The 19,318-nt window shown below is 40.6% G+C and overlaps 1 protein-coding gene across 6 annotated transcripts in view; it reads left to right on the top strand.

The window, feature by feature from the left end:
* Positions 1-19,318, top strand: part of CUX1 (cut like homeobox 1) — a 335,407-nt gene that overhangs the window by 151,953 nt on the left and 164,136 nt on the right. For all 6 annotated transcript variants that reach the window (XM_087926771.1, XM_087926764.1, XM_087926755.1 and 3 more), the window contains one exon: positions 7,240-7,318. In XM_087926771.1, coding sequence (XP_087782897.1) covers positions 7,240-7,318 — 79 coding nt within the window. The remainder of the gene's footprint in view (positions 1-7,239; positions 7,319-19,318) is intronic.

The following is a 19,318-nucleotide window of genomic DNA, read 5'->3' as shown; positions in this document are numbered from 1 at the left end:
CCAAGATTCCACCCGGGGGTGGGGGGTGGGGGTGGGGCATTGTTTTTCAACCGTTGAATGTGTGACATTAAGTCCAAACCAATTTCAAAATAAATATATTGCTAACATTCTGAGTTTAAATCACCTGCTGCAAAAGCCTGCAAAAAATTCAGCCTAGCATAATGTCAGTGGCTATATCTTCTGTGACCTTTGAGATAGGAGGTAGGTAGATAGAAAATAGAAAATGAGGCCCTCATGTGCAAAATGGTTTACCTACAGCACTGCTATGATGGGCACTGCTATGATGGGCCAAGATCTGCTTGTACCCCCGAGATTGTGTCACTCAGTTCTGGCAGCAATATGACCGGCTTTTGTTCATGTGTCTGCCTTCCCGTTTTGCCAAGTTGCAAATGGGAGGCAACCAGTTCTTATTCCTATTCTTAATTCTCCACAATTTTGAAAAATGGTCCAAAACCTGCCCCACCTGTGATGGACCTCGGTAGAGCTGCGGTTTCCCAGGAAAGAGGAAGCACATTCCAGGAAGGGAGGTGAGAGAAGAGGCAGCACAGCCTGGAGCTGGATCAGACATAGGAGGGAGAGTGTAAGAAGAGCCACTCCCTGGACTCTCCCAAGATATAGTTCTTAGGGTGAAAGTAGAAAGCATTTAGTTTGGCAAGATTCTGTCTATTGTATGGAAGCAACTAAAGAACTGAACTCTGGCTGAATTGTTCTTCTGAATTGTGGCTTAGCCTGACACCACATCATACAAAACCTTTAAGTGCTTTTTTCCCTAGTGCGGTTGAAGGATTTCAATAGTAGGAATGAATGGTCATGTTTTTCCTGGGAGATCTCCTACTTCCATGTTTATCTATAAAATCCCAGAATAGAAAAAGCAACAACAGACCATACATTTTTGCCCCCTGCTCCCTTTCAACAATCACTGGGTTGCTGCTTACAGCCTTCCAGAAGGGCAACAACAGATGGAGGTATCGCCCATAGCCCTTCAGATACTGAGAATTTGTCCCAGAGTGTCTACAACATCCCCTTAATTTATACATCTGGATGTTGAGGCAGTGTTTCTGAAGAGGATCTATGGTTTATGTAGGATCAGCTAGGAAAAGGCATACTTTCAGATAAATGGCATGCCTTCTAGAGCTGTATCTCTTAAAAACAGTTATTTAAATTGGGTCTAGAAATACTGCATGCTGTGTACTCCCATAGCTCAAAGGGAATTCAATCCTCTAAGCAGTGCTGGGATATGGTTTTGAAAACATCGTAACAAGAAAACCAAAGTTGGTCATGGCTTTTTAAAAAAACAACAACCCTGGGCCAGACTGGCTATTGTTAAGGAAAAGTGAATATTAGGAAATAGAGTGTCTGAACTTGTCTTTGTGATGTCACGAAGCAGCTATTTTTAAAACTGGGTAGGGATTTCCTGAGGTCATCAATATTCTTTTCATGTGGCATGGTCGGGCTGTCCAAGAGCAACAGAGAAGTTGCTAATTTGGAGCTGGCCAGAGGGCAGAGACTCTGAAAAAGAATGTGACTAGCAGTGCCTACCATTCTTCAGTTTGCATTTGGCACAAGGCAAGGGGTTGTTCGGCTAAACTCCCCTGTTACTTTGAATAAGGACCCTTATTGCAATATTGATGGGCAAAACCCAGTAATTTAGCAAGAGGGGTATTGAATTGGGAGATTAACACTGCATTTGTGCAGTAGAGAGCTTTGTCGATCTGGGTTTCTTATGGTTGATGAGGCGGGATACCAAAAACTATATTCTTCATTCTTACAAATAAATCTCTAATGTGATGTTGTGGTAGCGGTGGTTAAATTGTATAGAAGGAGTGGTCTGGGAAACTCCTATCTTAATTCATCAGGAGGTAGGAGAATGATTGCTTTGCCTACCTTCTTTCCCTAAACCTACTCCATAGTTTCTGAAATCCTAAACTATAGCTTAGTTATAGCACTAATGCACTATAAGCATTAATGAATACAGTTCCTTATTTTAATGAGTTTGGATACTTTCACGTAGTCTACTAAATGCAATTCCCTTGGTAAATCTATTAATAAAAAAGAGAACAGTATTAACAGTAACATGGGAAGCAGCATAAGTAGCATAACCTAAAATTGTGCTTTAAATGCCTTGGAATTCAGTTTCTGGATATTGTATACAAGTTTGCCTATGCGTGACCAGATTCGATTGCATAGTAAATGTAAGCTCTTTTTTAAAAATCCCACCATTACTATTTTTATAAATAACTCAAGGGCAGTGAGCATACTTAATACTTCTTCCTCCTACGTTCCCCACATAATAGCGGGAAATAGCCCTGTGAAATGAATTGGGCTAAGAGAGAGTGACCAGCCCAAAGTCACCCAGCCAGCTGTCATGCCTAAGACTGGTATAGAACTCGTGGTCTCCTGGTTTCTAGCCTTTTGCTTTAGTCACCAGATCAAACTGGCTTTTGCGTTGCATTGTTCTTTTTTTTAACACATATACCAGTGTAACCTGAAAAGTTACTGGTTGTAAGATGCTGCAGGACCAAGATAACTGAATCTTGTTCTGTTGTGTGGCAGGCATTTCCTTCATTATTAAGCACCTACTCCCCGTCTTCCTGTTGCCAAGATTTCTTGTCTTGAACTTTGCAAACCTAATTAATCCAATTTTGTTACTTTACGTTTGCTCCATGATGGCTCAATTAGCGCAGCATCAGAACTGTGGTTCAGTATCTAGGCCAGCTTTTTGTAATTGGAACCACATTTTCCTTCTGAAGGGCTGCAGCTGGTTTGGTTCTGCTCAGGCAGAAAAAGGATATAACTTTGCATAACATAGGAAATGAACGGTTGAGAGAGAAGCCAAATTCAATTTCAGTCAGATATTTTGAGGATAAGTCCATGATCTATGGAAGCAAAAGGGAATGAGAAGTGTGTGTTTTGTGGAAAGCACTGTCTTTGGCAGTCTATTAATCATGGCCAGTCTGGGCGCTTCTTGTGCTGTTGCATTAGCCCGATTTTGTGCAAAGGGTTTGGAAAGCAGCCAAGCACTTCAGAATTTAACCTCTTCAAGCCACAAAGCTGAATTTGCCGTGGATTAGACGTAATGTAGCAATCGGGATCATTCTGAATTTTAATAAGTAATAGCTAATAAATGTTAGAGCAGAAGAGACAGTTCTGAGAAGCACCTGCCGGGCTTTGTGATGACAGACTGCTCCAAATACAGGTAGTCCTCGACTTACAACATTTAGTGACGGTTCAACATTACAACGACCCTGAAAAAAGAGAGTTGTGACCGCTTTTCACACTTAATGAGCATTGCAGCATCCCCACAGTCACCTGATCAAAATTCAGATGCTTGGCAACTGAATCATATTTATGAGGTTTATAGTGTCCTTGGAGTCATGGGGTCGTCTTCTGTGACCTTCTGACAAGCAAAGTCATTGGGAAAACCAGATTCATTTAACAACCATGTCATTAACTTAACAATTGCAGTGATTCGTTTAACACCTGTAGCAGGAAAGGTTGCAAAATGGGGCAAAATTCACTTAGTAAATGCCTCGCTTAGCAACAAAAGTGTTGGGCTCTATTGTGGTTGTAAGTCGAGAGCTACCAGTCATTGGCTTATGACCAAATCCCAAAGTTTCATTGATTTAGGAGGGTCCATTTAATAAAACTGAAAGAGTTACCTCAAGGATTGTAAGTTTCTCATTATAAATTATTCCCAAGATCAAAGAGTGTTGTATTATAACAATTATTTATTATATACAGGGATGGGATTCAAAAATTTTAACAACTGGTTCTATGGCTAGGTGGGCATAGCCATGTGACTGGGTGGGTGTGACTTCTTTTTTGGCAGCACCGCCCCACCCCCCTCAGGGTTCAGGGTTTTTGGCTTCCTGGGCTTCAGGAAAGCCTTCTGGGGGGTGCGTTTTTGCTCCCAGGAAGCTTCCCTGAGGCCCAGGAAGGTAAAAAACGGAGCGGCGGGGACTGTGACTGGGCAGGGGAGAATGCAGTCAGCAATGTCATGCATGTGTGATAAGGATTGACTGAGTGGGGAGGGGAGGGGAGAGGTAGGCGGAGAGGGGCGGGGCCAGCCAGGGGCACGATTTGCCGGTTCTCAGAACTGTGCAGAATCATAACTACCAGTTGTATAGAACTGGTCCGAACCGGTAGAATCCCACCCCTGGTTATATAAAATATTTTTGAAAATATGCTTATTTACAGTATTACAGCATTTTATAAAATAATTGGAAACTGAAGATTGAGGAGATGTCCATTTTGGCCTAGAGAATGAGCCTCAATTGTGTAATGGTATGTGAGAAAGACCTTGGGAGAGTGTTTAGCAGACATTGGCAGGGGAACAGTCAGATAAGAGACAGCATAGGTGACAGCTGGATAATGGCTAGTGAGTGGGGCAAGAGGCTCAGAAGAGACTCTTCCCTCTAGTTTCTCAGGCTATAAAGGGAGGACAAGGATTCTATTTTCAGACCTGCAAGATTCTGTCAGTGTCACTTTACAATAAGTAGAATTAGCTCATCTTGTCATTTCAGTCTGTTTTACCCATGTGAGTCTGACATCAGTCTTGCAAGAAAGACAATAGCATTTCCTGTTGTGTTGCCCAATTTTCAGGTTTCATTTCGTCCTTAAAAACCTGAAAATGCTGGAAAAGTAGTGCCAGTCTTTGGGTTTCATTTCTAATTCATTCAGAAAAGGTGAATCAGTAGAGAGCTGTTCTTTGCTTAAAAAAAAAAGTTCCTGAGATAAATAAAGCATATACTGTGGCCTAATAGTCCATGATGTGGGTTTCTCTGTTGGCATTAAAAGCAAAAAGGTGTATTTATTGATTACAGCACAGCTGATATTGTAACTGTCCAGTAAGCAAGTGGTATATAATGCCTTACAGCATGGATTGTTTATCATGGAGCTGCTAGGTTGTATTACTTCTCAGGCTTATGTGTTAACAGCTGGAATGAGAGACAAATCTGATTCCAAAGTATAAGCTGTTTCAGTGTTCAGCATTAATAATACTTCTTGTTGCTTCTTTTACTCTTAGTGTATCAGTGGTGCTTCTTGAAAAAGGTGGGTGAAATGATGTTTTCAAGCTTTTTAGCATTTTTTCAAAGTAGTTTCACAAATTTAATGGAGTTGAACTAGAGGAAGGCAGGTTCCAGTTGAACGTTGAGTGCTTTGTGGCGAGATGCATGGCAAACACATTTAATAAATAAAATAAGTAAGTAAATAAAAGCTTCTAACAGTGAGTCCAGTTCAACAGTGGAATCAGTTACCTAATGAAGTTGATCTGCTCAAATGAAGGCTAGATACTCTCTTGGTGAAAGATGCTTTAATTTGGGTTTGTGCAATTAGGTTGGAGACGGGATCCAATACTCTAAATAGCTTTTTTCTGAGTTCTCAAGTCTAAATGTGAAAGTTGTCGTTATTTGCATTTATAACTCCTTTGTACTTCATAGAATGCCCTGCAATTTAGGCATCCCATGTCAACCTGTAAGCTGTGGAAGTCATTGCCACAAAATGTAGTGTTTAGCATCCAATTTAAGTGGGTATAAAAGGAAATTAGACAAATATATGGAGATAATTTATTGGAGATTCCCAATAACTGTCATACATAATGGCAACAATTAGAGGCAGTGTGCCTCTCAATGTCTGAATGTTTATGGAGATTCCAGTTATCCAGGTCATGGTTATCCCAGAGGTGCTTTTCCAAAAAGCAACTGGACTTTCATGGTTATTTTCCTTGAAAACGTTTCACTTCTCATCCAAGAAGCTTCTTTAGTTCTGAACTGAAGAATGTTCTTGGATGAGAAGCGAAACATTATCAAGGAAAATAACCATAAAAGTCCAGTTGCCTTTTGGAAAAGCATATTTGGGACTCTCAGTGTCTGGTGCTAGAAATACAAAAATGAATTCACCAAGAGGCATTTGTGTTAGAAAGCTGGATAGGCTTTGGAGGTTCAGCAAAGCTCTTCTTTTGCTTTTCCTGAGAAGGGAAAAAAACCTCCATCGGCCCTTTCTAAAGCATTTAAGGATTATAATGATACTGTTGATGGTGGTCCACTATTGACTTAATTTTAAACTGCCTTTTAGAAAAGGGGTCATACAAGGAGTTAAACCATACAGAAATACAAATATATATGCCCCAAAGGTTTTCTCAGGAATTCAATGTTAGAAACTTCTGATCTGCAGATTTTCACAGTAGTATTCCAAAAACCAAGAACTGCCTGATACATAAGTTCTTAGCAGTTTTTTGGGGTGCCCTTATCAAATCTAGGTTCTTTATGGTCAGTAATCCTAGGTTTCCTCATGGAAGTAGCATTGATTCCTGAAGACCTGCTGTTGCAACTGTTCCTTGATGACTGACTGAAACCATTACTAAATGATAGTTGGAGGAGGCAGGAGTCTGGTGCTAGCTCAACAGTGTTGTTGGGCTAACTTAAATTCTTAAGTGAACTATAGGAATTAGAATCCAAAATAATTGGACAGCGATACATTGCCTTGTTATAAATGAAAATGGATGTGAATATAGAAGAACGGGTGTTAATTGCATAAATATTTAGAACTTAAATACATTCAACAATGACTATCATAAGTTAAGTCAGGGGTCCCCAATTCCTGGGCTGCAGCCCACTACCGGGCCTTAGCTATTTGGACCAGGCCACGGAATGGTAAGCGAATGTGTGCATGCATATGCATCCCCACTTGTGCAAGTAGCCGGCGAGTGCATGCACCCATGTTGTATTTGTTGTATTTGGGCGGGCATTTGCTTGCTGCTCTTGCAGAATTATCTCCCCTCGCCGGTCTGCAAAGCCTGAAAGGTTAGGGAACTCTGAGTTAAGCCGAGTGGTTGTTGAACTGGGAATCCAAGGTTTTTTTAGATCTTTCCAGTGTTCTAACCTAAATAAAATGACTCAGGTTATGCATTTCAGAAACTTATCTACAGCAACTCTTTCTGGTAGGTCCCACCTTTGCCCTTTGTTTCTTTCTCCTCTTAATGACAGGAGTCAAAAACAGCAATAAAAGATTTATTGGTGTCCTAAAATTGGGTGCTTGCATCAAGTGGATGAAAGGTCTTCTAACTGAAAAGATATGATCTAATTATGAATATCTTACGTAGTTCCTCACATTAATCTTGAAATAAACGTTGGCACCAGTAATGTCCATGCAGTCATATATTCAGTCACATATACTGTATTTATGTATGATTTGGGAACTGATCCAAGACTCATTCTCCCTCTCCTTTTTTCCCCCCAGATTGATGCATTAGGTAAAAGAAGCAAAGAAGCAGAAGCGGCGTTCCTAAATGTCTACAAAAGATTAATTGATGTTCCAGGTATGCTGACTTTTTGTCCTGTTCTGAAAGGCAAGCATGTTTATAGGCTTAAATTCCATCAGACATTTTCACCTTTGCCGGGTGTTTGGCTGCAGGATGAAGAGGTGTTTCTACTCAATTGTTGCCTTGCCTGAAACACTCTGTGATGCGAGAGAGAAAGAGAAGCATGAGATGCTAGCTAGCTGAGTTGTTAAAGAACTGATTCTTTAACTGCCAGTTTTTCTGTTCATGTTCAGTTCTTTCAAGGTCAGATTTTTCTAGGATCTGCTGTGAGCATGGATGGCTTCATAGCCTTTGAAGATATAAAACACACTGGAAAGTTTATTTAACAATGCACACTTTCATATGCCTCCTTCCAGCTTGTTCTCTAGTCTTGAGATTGACATGATCAGGAAATGTATCTTGAAATAATGAGCCTTGATTCCCTGATGTGGCTTATTATAATTACAAAGGAAGATGTTTTCCTGTGGGTGTTTGGCCTTTATTCCTAGCATTCTACATTCCAGGCTCTTCTCTCTGTCTCTGCTTATAATTCATGTATGGAATGTTCTTAAACCGCTCAGCATAGCTGCTATTTGTAAATTCTACTTGCATCCACATCGACATAAAAGGAATCTAATGCAAGCATTGAAACACTATTTGGACTAGTCTACAGTGCCTTTTTGCTGCTAGAATTTGATTTGAATGCATCCATTAATAAGTATTATTGTGAAAAGTATTTTTCTCTCATCGTTTAATGATTTATGCACCAGTGAACAGTGATGTTAGAAAATACAGGTGGCCAGCCATGATTTGTCTGGATCCAACCCTTCTAATTGGTAGGGTGGGTTACTATCCTGCCTTTATAGAGGGGGAAATATTTGACTAGAGCATATATGCACAACAGATATCAACAGGCTCAGACTATGCTGTAATCATCCTACTTAAAATCTGACTTGTGTGTACTGAGTTTTATAGCTGTAAGAAAATTAGGATGATAAAAAGCTGTCTTAAACCAACTCAACCTTTTTCAGTCTCCATAGCCCAATAATTTTAGTTACTAGATTCTTTCTTTGGTCTCTTACAGTAAATCAGTAAAGCAAAGCAAAATACTAAATCTTTTCCCACACTAGGTTAGAAATGTTAGGGTTTGAACCAAGGACTTTTTAATATAAAGCCTAAGCTTTGCATATACCTGGCAGAGCTAGAGTCTACAGGTACCTTGGCTGGCTCCCAAAATACTCTTTCAGATCCTAGAACAGATTCTATGGGAGTACTTATATATAATTTACATAATAGCAATAGCACTTAGACTTATACACCACTTCACAGTGCTTTACAGCCCACTCTAAACAGTTTGCAGAGTCAGCCTATTGCCCCCAACAATCTGGGTCCTCATTTTACTGACCTCGGAAGGATGGAAGGCTGAATCAACCTTGAGCCTAGTGGGATTTGAACTGCCAAATTGCAGTCAGCCGGCAGTCTGCAGAAGTAACCCTGCAGTACTGCATTCTAACCACTGCGCCACCGTGGTTCTTTAGTAAATAACTAAAGCCTTGGAATATAAGCTGAAATCGAAAGAAGTGACTTTTGAAGGAGAATACTTCATAATTGATTTTATTTACAGGTAGTCCTCGCTTAATGACTGGTTGGTTAAAATTATGATGGACACCCTTCACAAAAGTTACTTGCAACCCAGTTTAGATAGGGACATACACACAAACGTCCCATGACCGCATTTCAGGTGCTTGGCAACTAGCTCACCTTTAAGGCTGGTTGCGGTATTCCACAGTTTCAGTGCCCTGGGATCATTTGACTGCCGTTTGTGATCTTCCAGCCAGCTTCCAACAATCAATATCAATGAAGGAAGCCAGATTTGTTTAACAACAGTGGCAAAAAAAAATAGGTGCGGTCACATGATGACTCACTTAATGACCAAGCAGCTTAGCGATGGAAGTTCCAGTCCAAGTTGTAGTCCGTAAGTCAAGGACTGCCTGTAATAATAAATGGAGAGAAAAGCCCGTTCGCCTATTGGCAAACCAGTTTGTAACAGGAAGTTGGCTACATGTTTTGAGCATATTAGGCTCTGACATGCACATGATGTTGCACCATTTCTCAACTGTTTAAAAATTTAACTTTTATCTCTCCCCTTACCCCACAAATTGTCATTGCTGTAAAAATTGATGGGCCCTCTTGTGGCAAACGCTTTGGCAGTGAGTTCTAATGACCGATTGAGCATATTTATTTTATGCCTGTAGGAGATGGGGGAGGTTAATTCTGCACATTGCATAAATTCCTCAACTTTTTCCCCTTCTGAGAAGCCATTGATAGGACATGCTTAAAACAAATACATAAACCGGTGGACTGGAAAGCATTTCTTGACCCCTCCTGTTACATTCACCTGATACCCTGCTGAACTGGTAATGCAGAGCTTCATATCTGGCACTCTGTCAATTCATTATTTCATAAAATAAACCAGTAGTGCAACAAATGAATACAATGCAAGTTGTTGCCAAGTATTGTGAGGAAAAGAATAAGGGGTCCAGATAAGGCTACCCAGGTCTCTGGTTTTAAGACTTTGGACGCCTTAACAATCCACTTGTGTCCTGTTAAGTACTTGCATGATAAATGTTAGTAAATCATGAGGCCAGAGATCCAGTTTCAGCTTTGAAGTATTTTTAGCTTATTTGCTGTTTCTATTCATCCCCAATCTGAGTTTTCTTTTGTTATTGTTGTTCCAATTTTTTTTCTTCCTTATCCCCTTGAGCTATTATTTTCTGACAATGCCATCACTGCAAGGATAAAAAGGTGGCTGTTGAGAAATATCTATTTGACAATATACATAGAAAGTAAATTTAGTTTATGCTGCAGAAGTTGTGGGCGCTCCAACACTGAAGGTTTTAGGAAGAGATTGGACAACTATTTGTCTAAAATAATATAGGGTTTCCTGCTTTAGCAAGAAGACCTAGAAAACCTCCAGGGTCCCTTCCAGCTATGTTATTCTGCATTTTCAGTTGCCTTTGTTCAATTCTAAATAATATAGAAATTGAGCACCTGATTTAATTTGCTTGTAAACCTATGATATTTCATGATGGATTCAGTTTAGTACCAGGCCTCTTTCTGGGTTTTGGGCAGGCATGGTTCTGAACATCCTTTATATCAAACTGTCGGTTCCCAGCAGCATTTGTAACCAAAGAGTTTACTAATTTAAAGAGTAACAGCATTCCTGTTTTTGAAAATTTCTACTGTCAAATAAGGTTTTTTTTACTAGCCTTCCATCCAGAAAGAAGATCTGTTTTGGTGGTAGTAACAGCCCTAAGGAGCAGATACAAGGTCGAGAGAAAACAAAACAAAATTAGAATGTTAGAAAACGTAGAACTGCGATTCTGATCTCCCTGGAAAGAATCGGTGTAGTTTGTATTCTTTTCATTCATGGCTGGAAAATTTGATGCCGTGGAGCCAGTTTGATGTAGTGTTTTTTAAGGCCTAAGACTGTAAACGGGTCATCCCATCTTTGGCACAAAGCCAGCTGGGTGTCCTTGGGCCAGTCACTTTCTCTTAGGCCTAGAGGGTGGCAATGGCAAACTAGCTATGAAAAAAAGTTGCAAAAAACCCTGCAGGGACTTCTCCGGGCAGTCTCTGAGAATTAAACCCAATTGAGCAGAGAGAGAGAGAGAGAGAGAGAGAGAGAAAAGACATCTCGGAAAAACAGTAACACTTCACCTTTACTATCAATACTCTGGTGAGGATAAGGTCAAAAAAGGATAGAGGTTCTGAAACCTTCCCATGGAATTCAGGAAAAATTTATACCAACCTAAGAGTTTGGCATTGCACTTATTATGGGTTAGATAACATTTAATCTCCAAGGCTGCCAGCACAGAATGCCCAGAACATCTTCTAATTCTTCACCTCCTTGAGCCTGGCAGAGCTTTGAATTTGGCAATTCCTGTCAGGAATAATCTTCCCTCTCTAATCTGGCACTGCCAAACGATGAAAATGCACCTTGTTCGCAAAAGGTTTTCCGGGCAGTGTGGATTCATTAATTTGCTTGGAAATAATTAATGTATCAATTACATCAGGATGCATTTGAATATTCAGAAGCCAGAATATAATTAGGCTACTTGGTCTGCGGTGCATAAGAGCTTATTGTGATAGTGTTTACGAATTTCCATGCCTGCCTCTCCGTTCCTCAGGATGGTTGGGTAAAGTAAATAATGCAGAACAATTGTCAGTTGGCCAAAACTGGTGTCCTAGGTGTGACTCTATCCTCTGCTGTGCATCATCCCTGAGAATGCCCTGGTAAAGCATTCCTTTGCTTATCTCTGGCATTTTCATTCTCCCCCACCCCCATCTCTCTCTCTCTCTCTCTCTCTCTCCCATCCCTCCCTCCCTCTCCCTCTCTCTCTCCCTCTTTATGTGTGTGTGTGTGTGTGCGCGTGCACGCACACACACACACACACACACATACACACACGTCATTGTTATGGATATTGTTGAGAATCCCTAAAGGCAGAATAAAGGGTCATTTAAGACCTCCTCTCTGCCTCTTAGTGCTGCTGATTTGTGGATTTGAAAGGGCTACCTTCCGACACTCTTTTTCCCCAGCTCTTCCTTCTCCAGCCTCATGCCCCTCCTTAGTTCTTGTGTGGGAGAGAGATTTTTCGAAAGAAAGCAGGCGCTGAGCCACTTTTTGCTTGAAGACCTGGTTTTGGAAAAGCAGATACAACCTCTCTGAAAGGATCTGAAGCGCAGAGAATGAATTATTTTTAGAGCCAGCCCTTCGGAAGCCATTACCAGCTGTATAAAATATTAATTGCCTCTGTGGTTCTGCTCATGTTTCATAACGGTCTGTCTGACTGTTGTCAGTGTTACAGGGGCCTATAATGAAGTCCTTTTGTTTTACCATTCGACATTCCCCCCACCCCACCCTCCCCGCACTCCCATCCAACCCCAGGAGATGAATGAGTTACCATTTGGCAAATTGGAATTTAGCAAGATAAATAGAGATTGCCAGCCTTGTTGTATTGGAGCCGTGTGCATCTATAGCATGCGTTGCAGGCAGGCGAAAACAATACAGTTCTGTTGGTTGTGGATTGGCATAGCGGTATTTGCAGACCCACAGTTTATGTGCAGATATTGGAACTTTCAAGGATTCTGTACAAATGGGAGGGGAGTGTTTGTTTTTAAACAAACCCAGAAAAAGCAGCTCCGCTTTAATGAAAATCCATAGGAAATAAATACATTTTTAACAACTTTCTGGTTCTACCAAATAAACTCCTCCAGTCCTTTATTTTCCAGTTCACTCCATCAGCTGCACAGGAAGATAGACTATTTGCTAGAGTCCAGAAAGCAAGTGGCGTGCTTGGAATGCCAAAATATCCAATCAGCCAATGTGGAGGGGAAATGCTATCCCAGCCTAAGGCAATAAAGTGGTGTGGCCTTCTAGAAACCTCCTTGGAATGCTCTCACCTGCTGTACTCCAGCTGTTGCACTGAAATGAGGACAATCAACTATGTTTTTTCCCCTTGCAGTTTTGGGAATGCTGCACCATTATATGCAAACAGGAAGGGGGAAAAAGGGGGAAATAACATCTTAAATTTGGCCGCTTACTCTATCACTCTGACCCACTTACCCCCCCTCTCAGCTTTGGATTTCAGAAGAATATGATAAGATACTCCAGCACTTGGTCTGTTTCTCTGAACTTGGACTTCCTCAGCTCCCAGGAACAGAGAGGGAAGTGATTGGGGTTTATAGGGCAGATAAACAAGTATCAGTGAGGAGGGCAGCAGGAATAATTGTTTGAGCCATTGGAATTCTTTACATAGTTATTATAGATGTTTCTGGCTTTACTCAAGCATTTTCCACTGTGATTGATTCCTGTCTCCTTCCCGTTAGTAGACCGGAGCCATGTTCTCAGAAACCAGGCAGCACAGCTGTATATTGATGGTACAATTTCGAACATCAAAAGAAGAGCTTATTATTTCCCATAAAGCAATGGGTGGATCAGGCAATGAAACCCTCCTCTGTGACATGCTTACCTGTCTGCCTGCAGGTCCTTATTTAGAACAGAACGGCCTTCAACTATATAACTGTCCACCAATATCTAGGGGGCTCTGGGTAATACAGGCACACTTTGTGTGTAGAAATCCTCATATTCACTCCCTGGAATGACCAGGTTTGGGTTACTGATGATAGGAAGATTTCTACACTGCTTGCAGAAAAACCTACAGAGCTATTAGCAGTGAGAGGAGGCAATGCTGGGCAGATGCTCTAACTTCTAAACTTAGAAGAAACAGGTTCTTCTTGCCACAAACCAGCTCCTTCAGTCAAGACCTGCTTATTTCTATTGTTCCAATGAGTGCTGTACTTAGGTGTCCACTTTTCTCCCTTTCTGGAATTGACCTTCCTTCCTTCCTTCCTTCCTTCCTTCCTTCCCCTCCCTCCCTCCCTCACTCTCTCTCTCTCTCTCTCTCACACACACACACAAACACACACAGGTTCTACTTGTTGTCACCTCCCTCTGTTTCCCCACCACCCCTGATATATCACCATTGTGTGCAGCTCATTCTTGCTTTTGAATACTGTTGGCTCAGCTGGAAAATGTGGACTGGAGTTTTGAATTTAGAATTGGTCTTCCAGTCTCCCCAGCATGTTTTAATGGTTTTTGTTGTTGTTGTTGTTTTGTGAGCAGCAATCTAACTGGGAGGGGCGTCTTATTAATGTATGGACAATGCCTGCTTGGGCTGGGCTTTTCTTCCTCCTGTTAGATTAACTGAGCAAATGTTTTTTTTACCCAGATCTCTTTTTATTGCTGGAATAGGATTGCTCTCTTTTTTGGGGGCCATGACATGGGTGGTCCCAGCATCCTCCCCATCCTGAGGGATTGTCATCATTTTTGCTCATCAGCATGTTAATTGCTGTATGACTAATTATGTCCTGAATTTCAGTTGATTTTCTTAATGAGACAGCTGGGTTAATTATGTAATCATATGATTACATTCGCCTAAAGAGCCCCAGTTCAAAGGGTCCACGTGGGCGCGTGACGTCATTGAGGAAGCACGACTCACCAGGGGCACATTGAACACTTCACCTAACAGCACAGGCCAGGGAAGGAGCAGGAGAGAGCTAAGCTCTGTTTTCTTTTTAATAGTTTACGGTATTGATATACAGTCTGTTACACCCTTCTCCAGTCTAATGCCCTCCAATGCACGGCGGGCTGCTTCCAGAAGTCCCAGGAACCCAACTCTACATAGACATTCTGGGAGCTGCAGCTCTTAATGCAGCTGAAATATTCTAGGCCAGAGAAAGGCTAATTTTAGGCATGTTGCAAGACTATAGATCGGGGGTCTCCAACCTTGGCAACTTTAAGACTTGTGGACTTCAACTCCCAGAATTCCTCAGCCAGCAAAGCTGGCTGAGGAATTCTGGGAGTTGAAGTCCACAAGTCTTAAAGTTGCTAAGGTTGGAGACCCCTGCTGTAGATGAAGTCCCAAACCAGCTTTTGCCAATTTTGTAAACTTTTTTTGCACACTGGGTTGTGTTCTTAGATTAAAATTGATGGCATGCTTCAGCCCTACGCTCAGTAACATAAAATGGTAAATCTCACATTTTAATTTGGGGGGGTTGCGGATCGATGACCTTTGTTTCCTTGCAGAGTTCAAAGCAGTTTATGAAGACGATACATTTCAGTGAAAAAGAAGTAGGGCATAAAAACCCCATGTACAATTGTAAAACCCAGCAATCAATTATTTGAAGGAGGGTTATCAAACAGTCTACAAAACCACTTTTATTTATTTAATAAATTTACATAACAACAAACAATTAAAACAAATGTAAGGACTGACAGGAAAGTTCAGAGAATGTCTCCTGTCTGACTTATTGGCCTCCTTGGTTATCTGTTCAGCCAGCAGCATTTGGAAAGGGAACTGCTTTCTGGAGAGTAATGTTTTGTTGTGGGCATCCCTGAATGCTTTTACTGGAACAGTGTTTTCAAACATGGCAACTTGAAGATGTATGGACTTTAAAATGCCTCTTCTTCCTTTCTTCTTCTTCCTCTTCCTCTGTCAAGGAAGATAGAAAGTTCTGGTTCTTGTATTTCTGGCAGCCTCCACCGTTGTTATTTGATGCTGTTGTAGTGTGTCTTTGATATTGTCTCTCCAACTTCTTCTGGGTCTGCCTCATGTTCTTTGGTCTTCTCCTTTTTTTGTATATGCCTTGCATGGTACAGAATCCCAAGACCTTCTCTCCAGGGGAGCAAACCACTTAACTTGCTGTTTTTGTATGCAATTTGGTTCTGTTCCAATTATTTCTCTTACTTTTTTTAAAAAGCAAGTTTTATTCAATTTTTCCAAAACAAATAGAAATAAAAAAGCTTTTTTCGGTGTATGACATAATTCCAGATCACCGCTTTTACATGCAAATATGACAATAATTATCTATTCATTTTCTACATGCAGCTTCCTATCTTATCCATTTTTAACTTAATTCTCATTCTTTCCATAGATTCTAGATTTATACAAGCTTTTATACACAAAATAAAACACGGATTTCCCCTCCCCTTTTACTAATTTGGGAGTGTCACCTCAGTGGTTTTACTATACCTTATTTCCCACATCTTAATTCCCAATATACATTTATTTTAATTAGTTATAATAATAATTCCCTAAAAAAGAACTACATAACATTGTACTTTTCAGTCGGATTCCGCAATATATTTTCCCCTTTTACTTCCACAGGGTTTTACTTATAATACCAAAAGAAAAATAGTAAAAATAAAGCAATTAATCCATTTGGCTAGTCCTGGTCACTAATATTAATCTCATTTTAAAACATCCTTACAGTTCATTTCAATTATTTCAATATATATATATATATAATAAACATTAACCTTTCTTGTAACAATGAAGAAAAGAACATACGTTCATTTATTTAAAAAAAAGAAATATCAGTGCCCTTCCCCCTCTCAATGGTCTATTTTCCCCTATTGTCTAAATAACTTATAATTGCAATTATAATTATTTCTCTTACGATGCTGCCTGAGGGTACCCATTTATCCATCCTCTGAGATACCAAAGCCTCCCATTTCCAGGCACAGAAAGGGAATGTGCTGTTACGTACCTTGGCGCCGAACTTCAGGACTGCTATATTCTAAAGCCCAAGTTGAAGAGATGTTTCAGGAGGCTCAGCCTTTGGCAAAGCGATTGAGCTAATTGTGCTTATTGGAACTTTTGGCTTGTTAAAACGTAAGAACCCTGATTAACTGTACCAGATTCGGTGCCAAATTTGGTGTTCGAAATAAATGAAAGGAACTCATTCAACACCATAGGTAGAATGTTGGGACTAGATCAGGATGGCCCACCTTTGAGGCCCCCACCCAAAAATCTGCTTAATATGTATGACAGTCCCTCCAGGTTTTGTTTTCAGTGAGATGGTAGTGCTCCGTCTGGGTGGCAAATGTTAGTTAATGTGGTAAAAGGCATTTCCACACTTGGGGAAAACAGGTGAAAAAGCCCCTGCAGATAGAAAATAGGCTTTTCTGTGATATGCTAATTTTATATAGTTAGGGATTTCCCCAGTTTGTCTAAAAGTTGTCACACACACACACACACACACACCAATGCTCTTAGTCTGATCACCTCCATGAGAACAGCAGGGCATGTCAGATGACTCAGCCTAAGTTTTAACAGATGCTTATTCGGCATATACTTTTGGGTTTGAGAGTTCCTAAGTTAGTTGCTCATGTTGTGCTCAGGCTTCGAGTAAGAGTGATGTGTTTAAATACAGGTAGTCCTCAACTTATAGCACTTAGACTTACATACCACTTTACAGTGCTTTACAGCCCTCTCTAGGCAGTTTTCAGAGTACCTAACAATCCGGGTCCTCATTTTACCGACCTCGGAAGATTGGAAGGCTGAGTCAACCTTGAGCCAGTCAGGTTCGAATTTCTGGCAGTGGGCAGAGTTAGCTGGCCAAACTGCATTCTAGCCATTGTGCCACCACAGCAGACTTATGACTGATGGATGTAGAATTTCCATCAGATGGAAAGAGCTGTGTGCAACAAAATGTCATTTTAATGTATGCCGATGAGTGTACATTCAAAGTGACAATAAAGTTATTCTAAGTCTAATATGTTAAGATGATCATATGTTCATCACCCATATAACTGACCCAATTGTATTTATTGGCAGCTCTCAGAACCTAGAATCATGGTTATAAGGTACCATCGTAATTTTGAATGGTCACTAAGTGACCAGTCATAAGTCCAGGACTACTTGAGGTTACTATTTGCATATTCATTCATTCATTTATAAAATTTATTGGCTGCCCACCTTACCCTATGGTTATTTGCAGTCATACATATACAATATGTATGTACATGTCTATACATATACAATTAAAACATAAATAATTAAAACTAATTAATACATTTTGTTAACATGTGAAATATAATACATTTTGTAGATCTCTCCAATTTGTAATTCAGCTTGGTATTCACTCTCACATCCTTCATCATACTAGAAGAGGAATAATTAGGAATTATTACTATTGTTGTTAAAGTTGTATATTAAATTTCGAGACTGCCTTAATGCCTAACACTCTGGGCAGCCGTACAACATTAAAAAGTAGGGAACCAATAAAGCAAAAAATAAGAAAAAATGCATGTGGAGAAGACCCTGCCATAAACAAATAAGACCTTTTAAGGGCTCAATATGTATCCAAAGTCAAAGCCTGAGAGAATAGCCAGGTTTTCAAATACTTCTTGGCCATCCTTAAGATAGGAGTTGTAAGAAACACTGGAAGGAAGCTGTTCCAGAAGGCAGGCACTAGGACAAAAAGACTGGATCTCAAAAGATGAAATATTTAATGAAAGGGATCTGGAGCATGCCACTGTGCTCAATTGTTTAGGACAAGCAAGGATTATTGGAGATAGGCAGGCTCTCTTGCCCGTATCAGAACCGTATTCTTCACAACAATATCTATATTGCAAGTTTAATCCCCCAAGTTTTTTTATGTGTAGTATCCCTGAGTAAAAATGGGATATTCCTTTTCTCTCTCAGTTCCTCCCCCTGGCACATATAAATGGCAATAGGAAAAGCCTCTGATTTTTATGTAATTGTTGTAGGGCAACTTTTAAAAGTTGTAATGTATGCATTTTTATAATGGCTTATAACTCTGATGGCGAACCTATGGCACTTGTGCTACAGGTGGCACGCAGAGCCATTTGTGTGTACATGCGAACCCCAGCCAAACTTAACCTGCACTGCATATGCACATGCCTCCCAATTGATTTTCTAGCCATTTGAGGCCTCTTTCGCCCTCCCAGAGGCTCGAGGGAAGCCTCTGCAGCCTCTGGAGGCCAAAAAACAGGCCCGTTTCATCACTTCCTGTATTTCCGGAAATACCAGAAGTGACAAAATGGCCCGATTTTTCGGCCTCCCTCGAGCCTTTGGGAGGCCAAAAATCAGCTAGGAGGTGCGCAGTGCAGGTAAGGGGAGGTGTGGAGGGGGTCACGCTCGCATGTGCAGGGGGCATGCAGGGGTGCATGCATTGCTTTCTGGGTGCTGGCATGTGAGCACAATTTTTGGCACAGGAACCGCTAAATGTTAGCCACCACTGGCTCATAACTTTAAAACATTCTCTATGAGCACCGGTACATTTAGGTTCCAATGTTATAGAGAAAAGTCATTATTCTAACTTGGGTTGTTTGCATTTACTCAATTAGCACAGCAATGCTTCTATAACTGCACATCAAAAGCCCCCTTTTTATACATAATTTTAGATACCCGCATATCTGTTCGTCAATATTTCTTTCCTTTTGAGTCTTGAAGCATCAGAATCATCAGGCTAGTATGGAAATGAAATCATGCCATAGTCATTATAACTGTACTTAATTAAGTTTTCTTTAAGAGAAACTGTACAAATTAAAGTGGAGAAGTCTGGTTCAGTACAGCCTCTTTAACATATCCCAAAACAATATTCAAAGCTGCTGACATTTTAATCATTCATCTCAGCTTAAGCAAA

The sequence above is a fragment of the Pseudonaja textilis genome, chromosome 1 (genome assembly GCF_049901715.1).
Source record: "Pseudonaja textilis isolate UNSWEBS1 chromosome 1, rPseTex1.2, whole genome shotgun sequence".
Classification (NCBI taxonomy): Eukaryota; Metazoa; Chordata; class Lepidosauria; order Squamata; family Elapidae; genus Pseudonaja; species Pseudonaja textilis.
This window is presented reverse-complemented; position numbering and strand designations above follow the sequence as displayed.